This window comes from Rattus norvegicus, chromosome 6, assembly GCF_021556685.1.
Source record: "Rattus norvegicus strain SHRSP/BbbUtx chromosome 6, alternate assembly SHRSP_T2T, whole genome shotgun sequence".
NCBI classification, from domain to species: domain Eukaryota; kingdom Metazoa; phylum Chordata; class Mammalia; order Rodentia; family Muridae; genus Rattus; species Rattus norvegicus.
This window is the reverse complement of record NC_141539.1, coordinates 113,281,255-113,295,529: the sequence shown is the minus strand read 5'-3', so window position 1 is coordinate 113,295,529 and position 14,275 is coordinate 113,281,255. Positions and strand designations below refer to the sequence as shown.

At 46.2% G+C, this 14,275-nt stretch overlaps 1 protein-coding gene and 2 pseudogenes across 2 annotated transcripts; all 3 read left to right on the top strand.

Annotated features, from left to right (window-relative positions):
- The first annotated feature begins 170 nt into the window (after nucleotides 1-170).
- LOC148005403 (glyceraldehyde-3-phosphate dehydrogenase-like) lies at nucleotides 171-6,392 on the top strand. The gene is made up of 2 exons (XM_087555009.1): nucleotides 171-488; nucleotides 6,375-6,392. Exons 1-2 carry the CDS (start codon nucleotides 171-173, stop codon nucleotides 6,390-6,392), a joined length of 336 nt encoding a protein of 111 aa, XP_087411135.1.
- A 2,443-nt stretch (nucleotides 6,393-8,835) lies between these two features.
- Nucleotides 8,836-10,946, top strand: Ddx41l1 (DEAD-box helicase 41 like 1; annotated as a pseudogene). Its single transcript, XR_015623271.1, has one exon. The product of XR_015623271.1 is annotated as a DEAD-box helicase 41 like 1 (transcript).
- A 731-nt stretch (nucleotides 10,947-11,677) lies between these two features.
- Nucleotides 11,678-13,730, top strand: Gle1-ps2 (GLE1 RNA export mediator, pseudogene 2; annotated as a pseudogene).
- Nucleotides 13,731-14,275: the final 545 nt, after the last annotated feature.

Genomic DNA, 14,275 nt, shown 5'->3' with positions numbered 1-14,275 from the left:
AATTTGAGATAGTGCCTGTTTGTGTAACTGAGGTGTTTTTCCTGTACACAGTGAACCACGGGAAATAGGACCACTCCCTCAAGATTGTCAGCAAAGCATCCTGCACCAGCAAGTGCTTAGCCCTCCTGGCCAAGATCATCCATGACAACTTTGGCATCTCAGAAGGGCTCATGACCACAGCTCAGGTCATCACTGCAATTCAGAAGACTGTGGATGGCCCCTCTGGCAAGCTGTGGCATGATGTCCGTGGGACAGCCCAGAACACCATTCCTACATCCACTGGTGCTGCCAAGGCTGTGGGCAAGGTCATCCCAGAGCTGAATGGGAGGCTGGCTGGCATGGCCTTCCGTGTTCCTACCACCAATGCATCTGTTGTGGATCTGACATGCTGCATGGAGAAACCTGCCAAGTATGATGACATCAAGAATGTGGTGAAGCAGGCATTCGAGGGCCCACTAAAGGGCATCCTGGGCTACAGTGAGGATCAGGTTGTCTCCTGTGACTTCAACAGCAACTATGGAACTTTATTTCTTCAAGAGGAGGGACCTAGAGAAGCTGCAGCAGAGAAAGCATGGAAGCTGACGTTGAGATTCCACTCTGTGTTTATACAGGATGTTATGAATGTTCTTAAGGGATGGATGTGTATATGGCTTTGTATGTTTAGGTGGGCAATTATATCTCATCCACTGAACCAAAGGGTATTTTGTTGTGTGTTCTTTCATGTAGCGATGTAAGTGTAAGAGAGTGTGCTGTGGCTAGGGAGTCTGGGCCGCCATGGAGTTGGGATGTGTTTCTGCCCAGATATCTAGTAGACACAAAGACCCAACAAAGAAAGAGAACTTCAGACCAATTTCCCCTATGAATATGGGCGTAAAAATACTCAATAAAATTCTTGTAAACCAAATCCAAGAACACATCAAACGATCATCCAACGTGACCAAGTAGGCTGCATCCCAGAGATGCAGGGATGGTTCAACATACAGAAATGCATTAACATAACCCAATATGTAAACAAAGTCAAAGAAAAAAAACCACATGATCATTTTATTAGATGCTGAAAAAGCTTTTGACAAAATTCAATACCCCTTCATGATAAAAGTCCTAGAAAGATCAGGAATGCAAAGCCCATACCTCAATATAGTAAAAGCCATACACAGCAAACCAGTAGCTAACATTTAACTAAAGGGAGAGAAACTTGAAGCAATCCCACTAAAATCAGGGACTGAGCAAGGCTGCCCAGTCTCTCCCTACTTATTCAATATAGCACTCTAGGTCCTAGCCAGAGCTACCAGACAACAAAAGGAGGTCAAAGGGATACAAATTGGAAAGGAAGAAGTCAAAATATCACTATTTGCAGATGGTAGGATAGTATACTTAAGTGACCACAAAGTTCCACCAGAGAACTACTAAGCCTGATAAACAACTTCAGCAAAGTGGCTGGGCATAAATTTAACTCAAACCAATCAGTAGCCTTCCTCTACTCAAGATTAAACAAGCTAAGAAAGAGATTATGGAAATGACACCCTTCACAATAGTCCCAAATAACATAAAATACCTTGCTGTGACTTTAACCACGGAAGTGAAAGATCTGTATGATAAGAACCTCCAGTCTCAGGCTGGAGAAATGGCTCAGCGGTTAAGAGCACTGACTACTCTTCCAGAGGTCCTGAGTTCAATTCCCAGCAACCACATGGTGGCTCACAACCATCTGTAAAGAGATCCGATGCCCTCTTCTGGTGTATCTGAAGACAGCTACAATGTACTTATATATAATAAATGAATAAAATCTTAAAAAAAAAAAAAAAAAAAAAAAAAAGAACCTCCAGTCTCTGAAGAAAGAAATTGAAGAAGACATCAGAAGATGAAAAGATCTCCCATGCTCATGGATTGGCAGGATTAATACAGTAAAAATGGCCATTTTGGCAAAAGCAACGTAGAGATTCAATGCAATGCCCATCAACATTCCATATCATTTCTTCGTAGAGTAAGAAAGAGCAATTTCCAAATTCTTCTGGAATAACAAAGAAAGAGTGTAGTGAAAATTATCCTCAAGAATAAATGACTTCTAGCGGAATCACCATCCCTGACCTCAAGCAGTACTGCAGAGCAATAGTGATAAAAACTGCATGATATTGGGACAGAGACAGGCGAGTTGATCAGTGGAACAGAATTGAAGACCCAGAAATGAACCCACACACCTATGCTCACTTCATATTTGACAAAGGAGCCAAACCATCCAATGGAAAAAACATAGCATTTTCAGCAAATGGTGCTGGTTCAACTGGAGGTCAGCAAGTAGAAGAATGCAGATCGACCCATGCTTATCAACCTGTACAAAGCTTAAGTCCAAGTGGAACAAGGACCTCCACATCAAACCAGATACATCCAAACTAATAGAAGAAAAAGTGGGGAAGAGTCTCGAACACATGGACATTTGGGAAATTTTCCTGAACAAAACACCAATGGCTTATGCTCTAAGATCAAGAATTGACAAATGGGACCTCATAAAACTGCAAAGCTTCTGTAAGACAAGGACACTGTCATTAGGACAAAACAGCAACCAATATATTGGGAAAATATCTTTCTAATCTTACATGTGATAGAGGGCTAATATCCAAAATATTGAAAGAACTCAAGAAGATAGATTCCAGAGAGCCAAATAACCCTTTAAAATGGGGTACAGAGTAAAACAGAATTCTCAGCTGAGGAATATCAAATGTCTGAGTAGTACCAAAGAAATGCTCAACATCCTTAGTCATCAAGGAAATGCAAATCAAACAACCCTGAGATCCCACCTCACAGCAGCCAGAATGGCTAAGATAAAAAAAACTCAGGTGACAGCAGATGCTGGCCAGGATGTGGAGAAAGAGGAACACTCCTCCATTGTTGGTGGGATTGCACACTGGTACAACCACCCTGGAAATCAGTCTGGAGGTTCCTCAGAAAATTGGACATTCCACTACCTGAGGACCCAGCTATACCTCTCCGGGGCTATACCCAAAAGATACTCCAAAATACAACAAAGACACATGCTCCACTATGTTCATAGCAGCCTTATTTAAAATATGCAAAATCTTGTAAAAAAAAAAAAACCCAATGCCCTTCAACAGAGGAATAGATACAGAAAATGTGGTACATCTACACAATGGACTACTACTCAGCTATGAAAAACAGTGACTTCAGAAATTTGGAGGCAAATGGATGGAACTAGAAAATATTATCCTGAGTGAGGTAACTCAATCACAGAAAAACACACGTGGTATGCACTAATTGATAAGTAGATATTAGCCCAAAACTTATATTACTCAATATATGATCCACAAAGCATATGATGTTCATGAAAAAGGATGACCAAAGGCAGATGCTTTGCTACTTCTTAAAATGGGGAACAAAAGTATTCATAGGAGGATATATGGAGGCAAAGTTTGGAGCAGAGACTGAAGTAATTGTCATTCAGAGCCTGCCCCACCTGTACACCATATATATATATATATATATATATATATATATATATATATATATATATATATATATATATATATATATAATAGCCACCAAGACTGATTAGATCAATTAAACTAAGAAGTTCAAGCTGACAGTAAGCAGATATAGATGTCTCCTGAGAGACACAGCCAAAGTATGTCAAATACAGAGGCGAATGTTAGCTGCAAACCACTGAACTGAGAATGGCAGGGATTGGGGGAATTAGAGAAAGGATTGAAAGAGCTGAAGGGGCTTGCAACGCTAAAAGAACAATGTCAATCAACCAGAGCTCACAGGGACTAACCCACTACCCAAGAGGACACATGGACAGCCCCATGGCTCCAGCTGCATATGTAGTTGTCCTTGTTGGGGCTCCAATGGAAGGAGAAGCCCTCGGTCCAGCTTCTGTTGGACGCCCAGTGTGGGGGAATGTGTAGGGGAGGGAAGACGGGGTGGGGGGGGTGTGGAAGGGGAACAGCTTTATAGAAGGAGGGGAGGTGCAGGGGATTGGGGCTTATGTCTGGGAAACTGGGAAAGGGAATAAAATTTGAAATGTAAATAAACAAAGATGCAATAAAGATTTTTAATTTCAACACTTGGGAGATACAGGAAAGTGGGTCTCAGGAATGAAGATGGGAGTTATAAATATTTACATAATTAATAAATATTGTCAAACCACGTTCCAAATCAAAGGTTTCATACGTATACTTCTCTAATAGTGATGAGAGTGATGAGGAAATTTCTCTTTTCCCTAAAACAATTTCATTTTGAGGGTCATATTATCTCCTCTTGAGTGCTGGGATTAAAGGTGTGCAGCCACAAGCAGCAAGAAACTTCTAACTGGTTATAACCAGTTAATTCCAGACACCACTGCACTCAGCCAATCTTCTGAACATGTTTAATTTGCCAAATTTAATGAACAGACTAAGTTAAGAGACCTTCTAATAATTGTGTGGAAGCCAGACAGCCTGTCTTTAATATCCGTCAGCTCCATGACACTGGGATGTTGATGAAATCTCCCTGACACTGTCTCCTCATCCCTAACACCAAAGAAAGAAGAGCATTTCTTGGGTGGGTCACCTGTGCATCCAGCACTTGGACTAAATTTGCCTGAATTTGGAGGTTTGCCTCTACTTTCAGGCCAGTGTGGACTACATACTGAGTTCTAGGAAAAAAATCCGGAGTCCAGTATGAGACCCTGTCACAAACCACAAATAAACAAACAACACTAACTGTTTTGGAGGTCATGGCCACAGAGTGAGTTGATTCAACTACAGTCTATTCTTTTCTGGTGATAGTCCTTACCTTTGTAAAAGGTAGCTGCAATTGTCAGTGGTGGTGTCTCTATTATAGCTTGTTAACTGTCGTTACTGTCTCTAGGGTAGAATGGCTCCTTGCAGAGTAAAATTTGTGGTTTTCTGATGGTGATTTTTTTTGTTTCACCAAGGCATTGTTTTTCCACCTAGCACTTATGATAAATGCTCATAGATAAATGTAGGATCTTTGGGCAGCTGCAAGCAACAGATACCCCAAGGCAATCTAATGTACCTGGAGCACTTTACCTGGCTAACCTTAAAATTCTCTGGACTCTACCCTGAGTGTTGCACGAGCCCCATGCTAGTGTCCCATGTGGTACAGTGCACATGGTCAAAAGACTATGGCTGGGGAGGTCACAGGCCCTGGTGGGGAATCTGACCAAGCCAGCTCAGTCAGTCAACCAGGGACTCCAGGGAGGTGGTGAGGATATAAAAAGACAATCAGAGAACACTGTGAGGCTGAAGCAGGTTTATTTTTTTCCACTCTGCTTTTATATTTTTCTAGGTACCTGTAAAGAAGAGGGCCCGTTCTTAGATCAAGGACAGAGGAGTCAAGGAAGGCAAAAAATAATGTGATCAAACCAGGCAACAAACAAAGTCCCCTGGTCACTGTACCTAGGATCTTATCAGGATGACCAAGATAAAAGGACACATACTTCCATTGAGTTTACCTTGAGCTTTGTATAAGTCCAAATGTAAATATTCTTATGTGAGCCTACTTCCTTGTCCTAGCTCAATGTCAAATGCTTGCCAAATTTCTAGAGCAGCACCAAGGGGTCTGCACAGGAATCAAACTGCCTTCTAATTATGTGTGTTGGGACTCACAGACTACAGCTGTCATCAACACGATCTGTGTGAGAATAGATACCTTTCCGGGTCTTGTTTGTTTGTTTTGGTTTTGAAGCAGGTAATGGTTAATGAAGAGATACCTAGAACTTGCTGCCTCAGGCTGGCCTTGAAGTCAGAGAACTGATTGGCTTTATCTCCTGGGATTAAAGGTGTGTACCACCGAGCCTGGATCTTGCTACAAGTTCCACACTCTCCAGTTCAGTTTAATATCCTTGAACTCAGAATCCAAATCCATTTCTTTAATACTAGAACTCTCTATATTTTTTCTTATCTTGCTATACATATTCCAAATGCCCTTCATGAGATATAGGCAGAGAAAAAGGTCTATGATGGGAATTTCTGAGACTTCCTTTGTCATTGCAATAATCTGGGTCTCTTAGCCTCAAGGTGACTGTTCAGAGAGGGGCAGACAGCAGTCATGTTGTTCATCAAAATACTACAAAAATAGACTTTTCTCCACCTACTGAAGAACCTGTCCGCTAAAAACTCTTGGTCCAGATCTGTACAATTCAGATCACTCTCAATACCAAGGTCTCCAATATTACTACTAAGATAGCCTATTGAGCCCCATTTAAAGCATTCCACTGCCTTTCAAAACCAAAGTGCCCAAATAGAGTCTTCCAACAAAAGCATGGTCGTGCCTCTCATAGCAATTCCCAAGTTCCTGGTACCAACTTCGGTTTCAGCTAGGGTTAATTGTGTGACTGTAATATTGCTCTCCTCTAGATTTCCACTGGACAGTGAGGGCTCATCACGGTGCAAGCACCCCAAATGCTATGCCTCTGTGGAAAAGGAGAGTTGACCTCAAGAACACAGATCCATCCCTTTTGTCCTATCCTCCAGTCCAGGTTGTGATCTCCAACTTTCTGTTTTCCCACATTAATCATTTTAACCTTGAACTCAGTAGGCTCTTTTGTCTCTCATTAGCATAGGAAGCCAGTGGGATGTAAGAATTGCCCTTTTGTTTCTTCCCTTATTGTGCTGATTTGATTCTGTTTGGAGCAGGGTGTGGTAGTCTCGCGAGGTGTGGCCTTGGAGGAGGGGCTTTGGGGAAAGGTATATCTACCAGAGCTCTGACCAGGCCCAGACACAGTACTCTCTCCTTCCTACCTTGGAGTTCATGTGGAGGCAGAGGCGCGCAGGATAGCTGATCTAGGGCAACGCGGTCTATACAAAGAGTTCCAGGGCAGCCAGGATAACCGAGAAAAACTATATCTTGGGAAGAAAGGATCTTCCTTCTTCTGAGAAGCTGAAGTTCACCAGGTATGTTGATTTGGGTCCTGAATACAGAAGTTCCGGGAGTATATGTATTTCATATTTTTCTACCCAGAGTGTCCGGGATGGGGAGCAGAAGTCTTACGGACTTCCTTGACGACTGGGCTGCTCAAACCTGGCATCTTTCATTAGTTGCCTTGCCTGCCTGCTTTCCTCCCTCCTTCCTTCTCTGCAAGAAAGCAAGTCACTCTTGCTTTTGTGTGTGGGATTTTGCTAGCGGGCTTGACATCCCTTGGTGTGCTGTATCCTGCAATTGTAAGCCAGATACCCCCCGCCTCCCTTGTAAATTGTGTATTGCTGGAATACTTTAACCACAGCCACAGAAATGAAACTAGAAGAACCAAGAGATAATGTTTAGTAGTGTGGGACTAGTCTTGGTATAGTCCATTTTTTTTTTTTTTTTGGTTCTTTTTTTCGGAGCTGGGGACCACACCCAGGGCCTCGCGCTTCCTAGGCAAGCGCTCTACCACTGAGCTAAATCCCCAACCCCGGGACTAGTCTTGGTACAGAAAAATAAGTGAGTTGTGCTAAGTGTTAGAGGTACCAAATATTTGAGTCTTCTTCAGGCACTATGATGTAGATTCTTAGGACTATGAGGGGAAAGGAAGGTAGAACTAGAAATGCTTGCCCACAAGAAAAACTCCCAGAGTACAATGTGTATTGTGTGCTTACCTTAGCAGTGGTGAGAAGACAAATCTCACAATGGCCAGGCTTGGCAATCACAAAGGTTCAGGTGGCTCTCACTAGTGTTTTTAGATGTCCTTTATGAAAACAAGCAAAACGGGCTGGAGAAGCAGGTCAGTCGTTCAGGGCATGGGCTGTTCTTGTGTAGTTTGGTTCCAGACACTATCCCCAGTAACTGCTCACAGAGGAAAAGTTAATTTTCTCCAAAGGAGTCTCACTGTTTACAAAACCACTCTTAAGGGAAGGCCCCACACCAGATGTAGGTAGCCAAACAAAATGAACTGAGTAATGTTTCTCCAGGTTTTCTTTTTATTAGTTTTGTCCTATTCTGGTCAGTTGGTTTGTCACTAAGTCTTTCTCACATCTAAAGGGATGAAGTTGAACTTTCTGTTTGCTCTTTGTTTTCTCTGGATGGCCGAGGACTCCATGTAACTGTCTTGTCTATGTCAACTGCATATGTGTTATTTTGTGTCTCAAAGTAGAACTTAGTAACAAAACGTGTGGCTTCTTCCATTTTTCATTCATTTCATGAACTGAACAAAAGTTTAAGAGTTATTTATATCAGCATAATGTAGCTGTCTTCAGACACACCAGAAGAGGGCATCCTGAACACATTAGGTTGGGAGCCACCATGCAGTTGCCAGACATTGAACTCAGGACATTTGCAGGAAAAGTCGGTGCTTTCGACCAGGGAGCAATATCTCCAGCTCTGAAAACAATTTTTTGTTTCTTTTTCTTTATTGTTTTGAGCATGTCCATTCAAAGTGTGGTGGTGCATATTTGAGAGGGGTCTAGTGCTGTACTAAGGGCCTGATAAACACAAATGGCCTTATAGTCTTGGTTACTCTAAATTTCTTAAAAATCTCTTAAAATGGTATCTGAGTTTATTGTTTTATGAAACCTTACACTGCTCTTTTTGTATATGTTCCTCGTAATGATGAGATGAAATTTTTATCAAGCTATACGATTTGATGCTGTGAGCATAAATTTGATAAAAAGAATTCTTTCCAGGGTTCGAGGTTTCTAGATCGCCTTGCCTGGGTGGTGGACACAGAGGGAGAGAAGGCACCTTCTCAGAAAGGACTCGGCGGTCCTTCTGTTTTTTATTTACTGAAGAGGAAAATCAAATATATTGTCAACACAGAACAAGCCAGAAGGGAAGCCCGGTAGAGAGAATTGAAAAAGAACAAAAGTGGTTTTTTCAGGCCTGGCACTGCGTATGTGTGCGGCCTACGATGGAGGAGTGGGAACCCGAGCGGAAGCGAGCTCGCAGGAACCAGGCGACTGCAGGTGCGAGCCACTCAGAGGATGAAGATGAGGACTACGTGCCCTACGTGCCCTTGCGGCAGCGCAGGCAGCTTCTGCTCCAGAAGCTGCTGCAGCAAAGACGCAAGGGAGCTGCAGAGGAAGAGCAGCAGGACAGTGGCAGTGGCAGTGAGCCCGGAGGAGACGAGGACAACATCACGCTGGGTCCTCAGTCCAATGTCAGCCTGCTGGATCAGCACCAGCGCCTCAAAGAGAAGGCTGAAGCACGCAAGGAGTCCGCCAAGGAAAAGCAACTGAAGGAAGAAGAAAAGATTCTGGAGAGTGTGGCTGAAGGCCGAGCCTTGATGTCAGTGAAGGAAATGGCCAAAGGCATTACCTACAACGATCCGATCAAAACTAGTTGGACACCCCCGCGCTATGTCCTGAGCATGTCAGAAGAGCGGCACGAGCGTGTTCGGAAGAAGTACCACATCCTGGTGGAAGGAGACGGTATCCCGCCACCCATCAAGAGCTTCAAGGAAATGAAGCTCCCTGCAGCTATCCTTCGAGGCCTGAAGAAAAAGGGCATCCTCCACCCAACACCCATTCAGATCCAGGGCATCCCTACCATTCTGTCTGGTCGGGACATGATTGGCATCGCCTTCACGGGGTCAGGCAAGACACTGGTATTCACACTGCCCGTCATCATGTTCTGCCTGGAACAAGAGAAGCGGTTGCCTTTCTCCAAGCGGGAAGGGCCTTATGGACTCATCATCTGCCCCTCGCGAGAGCTGGCTCGGCAGACCCATGGCATCCTGGAGTATTACTGCCGTCTGCTGCAGGAAGACAGCTCCCCTCTCCTGCACTGCGCGCTCTGCATCGGGGGCGTGTCGCTGAAGGAGCAGATGGAGACCATGCGACATGGTGTGCACATCATGGTAGCCACACCGGGCCGCCTCATGGATTTGCTGCAGAAGAAAATGGTCAGCCTAGACATCTGCCGCTACCTGGCCCTGGATGAGGCTGACCGCATGATCGACATGGGCTTTGAGGGTGACATCCGTACCATCTTCTCCTACTTCAAGGGCCAGCGGCAGACTCTGCTCTTCAGTGCCACCATGCCGAAGAAGATTCAGAACTTCGCCAAGAGCGCCCTGGTCAAGCCTGTCACCATCAATGTTGGTCGTGCTGGAGCAGCCAGCCTTGACGTCATCCAGGAGGTGGAATATGTGAAGGAGGAAGCCAAGATGGTGTACCTGCTTGAGTGCTTGCAGAAGACGCCCCCACCTGTACTCATCTTTGCAAAGAAGAAAGCAGATGTGGATGCCATTCACGAATACCTCCTGCTCAAAGGAGTTGAGGCTGTGGCCATTCATGGGGGCAAAGACCAGGAAGAGCGGACCAAGGCCATTGAGGCATTCCGGGAAGGCAAGAAGGACGTCTTAGTGGCCACGGACGTGGCCTCTAAAGGCCTAGACTTTCCTGCCATCCAGCACGTCATCAACTATGACATGCCTGAAGAAATCGAGAACTATGTGCACCGAATTGGCCGCACTGGGCGCTCGGGAAACACAGGCATCGCCACCACCTTTATCAACAAGGCCTGCGATGAGTCAGTGCTCATGGACCTCAAAGCCTTGTTGCTGGAGGCCAAGCAGAAGGTACCACCTGTTCTGCAAGTGCTGCACTGTGGGGATGAGTCCATGCTGGACATCGGAGGAGAACAGGGCTGCGCCTTCTGTGGAGGCCTTGGTCATCGCATAACTGACTGCCCCAAACTCGAAGCTATGCAGACCAAGCAGGTCAGCAACATTGGCCACAAGGACTACCTGGCGCACAGCTCCATGGACTTCTGAGCTTCCCGCTTCTCCCCAAGAGTCCAGTCCCAGGACATCAGCCATGTGCACACCAGCCCTCAAGACAAGAAGCCAGCCTCCTTGGCCCAGCTGGCCTGGGCCACCCCAGTGCCCCCAGAATTACTATTTTTGTTCTCTTCCCCAGCTGCCATTAAAGCACAATCCCTTTAAAAAGAAAGAAGGAAAGAAAGAAAGAAAGAAAGAAAGAAAGAAAGAAAGAAAGAAAGAAAGAAAGAAAGAGAGAGAGAGAGAACAAAGAACAGCGAATGATGGTTCGAGCTGCGGCTTTGAAGATGAAATATCCCAAACAGATTATCCGGGACATGGAGACCCTGGATGCAATGGAGTCTCCTGCCAGGACAGGCTTCTCTCCAGAGGACTGGATTGTGGAACAACAGACTCTTGCTAAACTTAGAGGGAAGAGCAATGTCCACTGTCAGGTGTTGTCCAAGTCCCGTTCCAGGAGCCTCCTAATGTTTGTCTGCTGGGATCCCCACACAACGCGTTTCTTTATAATCGACCAGGACGTGAAGGAATGAACGCTGCCAACCCCTGTTTCCTCTGACACCACCACATCCTCCGTCTCATCCCCCCACTATTTTGGCAATTCTGTAAGGGAGGTCTTAGTTTCTCATTTTCACTCATGTGCAGTGGGGACTAGAGTAGAAAATTCTGGAGGAAAAAAGATTATTCCAACTTGACTTTTGTGATTGAGTTATTTTTAAAATTTTCCTGTAAATATTTTGTAATATTTTCCTTGTACTGAAATGGATTACAATATCCCTTACTAATTCAATGCTTGGTATGTGGGAAGAAATATATGAATCTGGGATTAAAGATAATTTTCCAAAAGCTAAAGTCTTTGCGTGTTTTATAAAGAAATAAAATGTTGCACATCAAGATAAAAAATGCTTTCCAAAATAGATTTCAAATGAGACCTTATTTCAAATATAATTAGTTTAAAGGTAAATGATGTGGAATGGTGCCTGCTGGGAAACCCTGAGGGTGTCCCGAAACAAAGGCCTCCTGCACCGTGAGCACAAGGGACTGATGAGACTCTAGCATGATTTAGAATAATGCATCTCATTTCCCATACTGTCCTGTTACTCCGGATGGGTGGTAGATCACATCCCACCCACCAACTCACACCACTGCCAGATATGGCACCCCCTAGGATAATTCTCCATCCTCTAGATCTGCTTCAGGCCAAAACCAATCCTCACTCCTTAAGTCTCCTGGCACAAGTACCGTGCAATCCCCTCACCCTCAACAGCAAATGGAACCCAGAGCACTCATGAGTCACCGTTCACAGACCCTGTAGCACTTCAGTGCTCTCGGGCTATCAGAGTGGAGGGTTGCATCTGAAACTACAAATTGGCCAGCAGAAGGAGAGCAGCAGAGGGCCTGAGGCTGCAGCCGGAGGAGCAAGAGAGGAAGGTGCTAGACCTCTCAGAGATGGCATCCCAATAGCATAAGAGGTCTGAGGAGCTGAGGGAGTAGAAGCTGCAGAAGGATTTCCGGGACTTACAGGAAATGATGGAAAAGAGTAGCAGACAAGCCCTGGACCATCAGAAGAAGCTGAGAGCTGAGCATGGCGGCAGAGCCAAGCTTCTCTCCCTAAATCTTGGAGAGGCTAAGCAGCAGCAGCAAAAGAAGCAGGCAGAGTAGGAACGGCTTCCTGATGAGAAAGACCAGGTCAGTGTGCGAAGCCTGTACCCCCTGCAAGAGGAGGTCCTGTCTCAACCAGCAGCTGGAGGCCTCCATTCAGCAGCACAGAGACCTCCTGAACGTGGACCTGTCTACCTTCCAGAGCCGGGGCACGCAGCTGTGCGGCTTCATCTCCGGACTCCTTCCCACCACCTTGGAGACTGGCTATCCCACAGCAGAGAATCAAGCTGGGGCTGAGGGAGCCCTGCAGGAAATGAGGGACCTCCTCATCCATTTAGAGCAGGAGATCTCCAGAGACAAGGAAGTCAAGGAGGAGGAGGAGGCCCGCATCAATCGACAGGAGTCACAGGGCCCCCAGCACAAGCCCAGCAGGGACTCAGGGGAAGGAAGACTCGAACATGCAGGTCCAGGACGGGACGATGCAGTGGAACCAGCGACTTCAGGATGCTTCTGCGAAATGCGAGTTGGCCTTTGAGGACCTGAGCAAAAGCAAAGACAGTCAGGACAGAAGGATCAAGATGGACAGAAGTCAGCCACCATCCCAGTGAGCCAGATCTCCAGCAGCACAAGTTCAAAGCTCAAGGAGTTCTTTGACAAACTCCACAGCCTGCTCTCTGGTCAGCCTGTACAATCTGGTGGGCATCCCGTGTCTGTCAGTCTTCACCCTCAGGGGCTTCACTTTGTCCAGTACAAAGTGGCAGAGAAGTTCATCAAGCAAGGGGAGTCGTAAGTGGCCTCTCACCCCGAAGTGGCCTTCCCCATTGGAGCCGTGGCCTCTGGGATCTGGATGCTCCACCCCAGAGTGGGAGACCTCATCTTCCCTCAGCTCCACAGGCAGTGTCCCGACTCCGTTCCTTTCCACCCTGCTTTCAAGGAAGGGATGGCTTTGGAGGATTATGGACGGATGCTTGGCTACCCAGTGACGGATTCCAATGTGGAGGAACAGGACCACTTTCTGAAACGGATGTCCGGGATGATCCGTTTCTATGCTGCCATCATCCAGCTCCAGTGGCCATACAGAGACCGGCAGGAGGCTCACCCTCACGGCTTACAGCATGGCTGGCGCTGGTTGGCACAGGTCTTAAACATGGAGCCTCTCCCGCATGTGACAGCCACTCTCCTCTTTGACTTCCTGGAGGTGTGTGGCAGTGCCCTCGTGAAACAGTACCAGGTCCAGTCCTGGAAGCTGGTCCTTGTCATCAGAGAGAACTACCTGCCCAGAATTGAAGCCATCACCAGCTCAGGACAGATGGGCTCTGTAGTGGGTCTACAGCAGTTCTTGGACAAATGTCTGCAGCACAGGGAGATCCCTGTCCCCAGAGGTTTTCTGACAGCCTCCTTCTGGAACTCTTGATGTCCTTCTTCTCAACTCTGTTTGGGGGTGGGTGTGAGAGATGGGGTGGGGGTGGGAGGAGGGACGCAGAGGGTGGGGGCCGTTTGTGGCGGGGGAGGGGGGGAACTCCATTAAGAATAAACCAACGGATTTGGAAGACTCCCTGTCAGGCTGAGAAGTTCGTCTGTGTGTTTTTCTTTACCTGTACTGTGTGAATGAGGCTCTTCTGTTTGACAGCCTTTTGTCAGTCTCTTGGCAGGTTAGGTAGTTCTAGAGGTGTCACAGACACATCCAGAACAGGCCTTTTCCGTTTTCACAAGTATAAGGAGGCACAAGAAAGGGGCACTTGGCACTTAGCTGAACCTTTCCTCTCTAGTGTCCTTCAGGAGATGGCTGACCATTTGCTCGGCTCTCAGCTTGTAGAAAGCCAAGGTGTGTCTGTCTTCTGCAAGGCCTGTGCCACCTGGACACTGCTTTCTGGTACTTAGCCCCAGGCCCTGTAGGGGAATACCAGCTGATCCTCCCACTCACCCTGCTTTTCCCCCCTGTAGATTGAAATTCCCTGA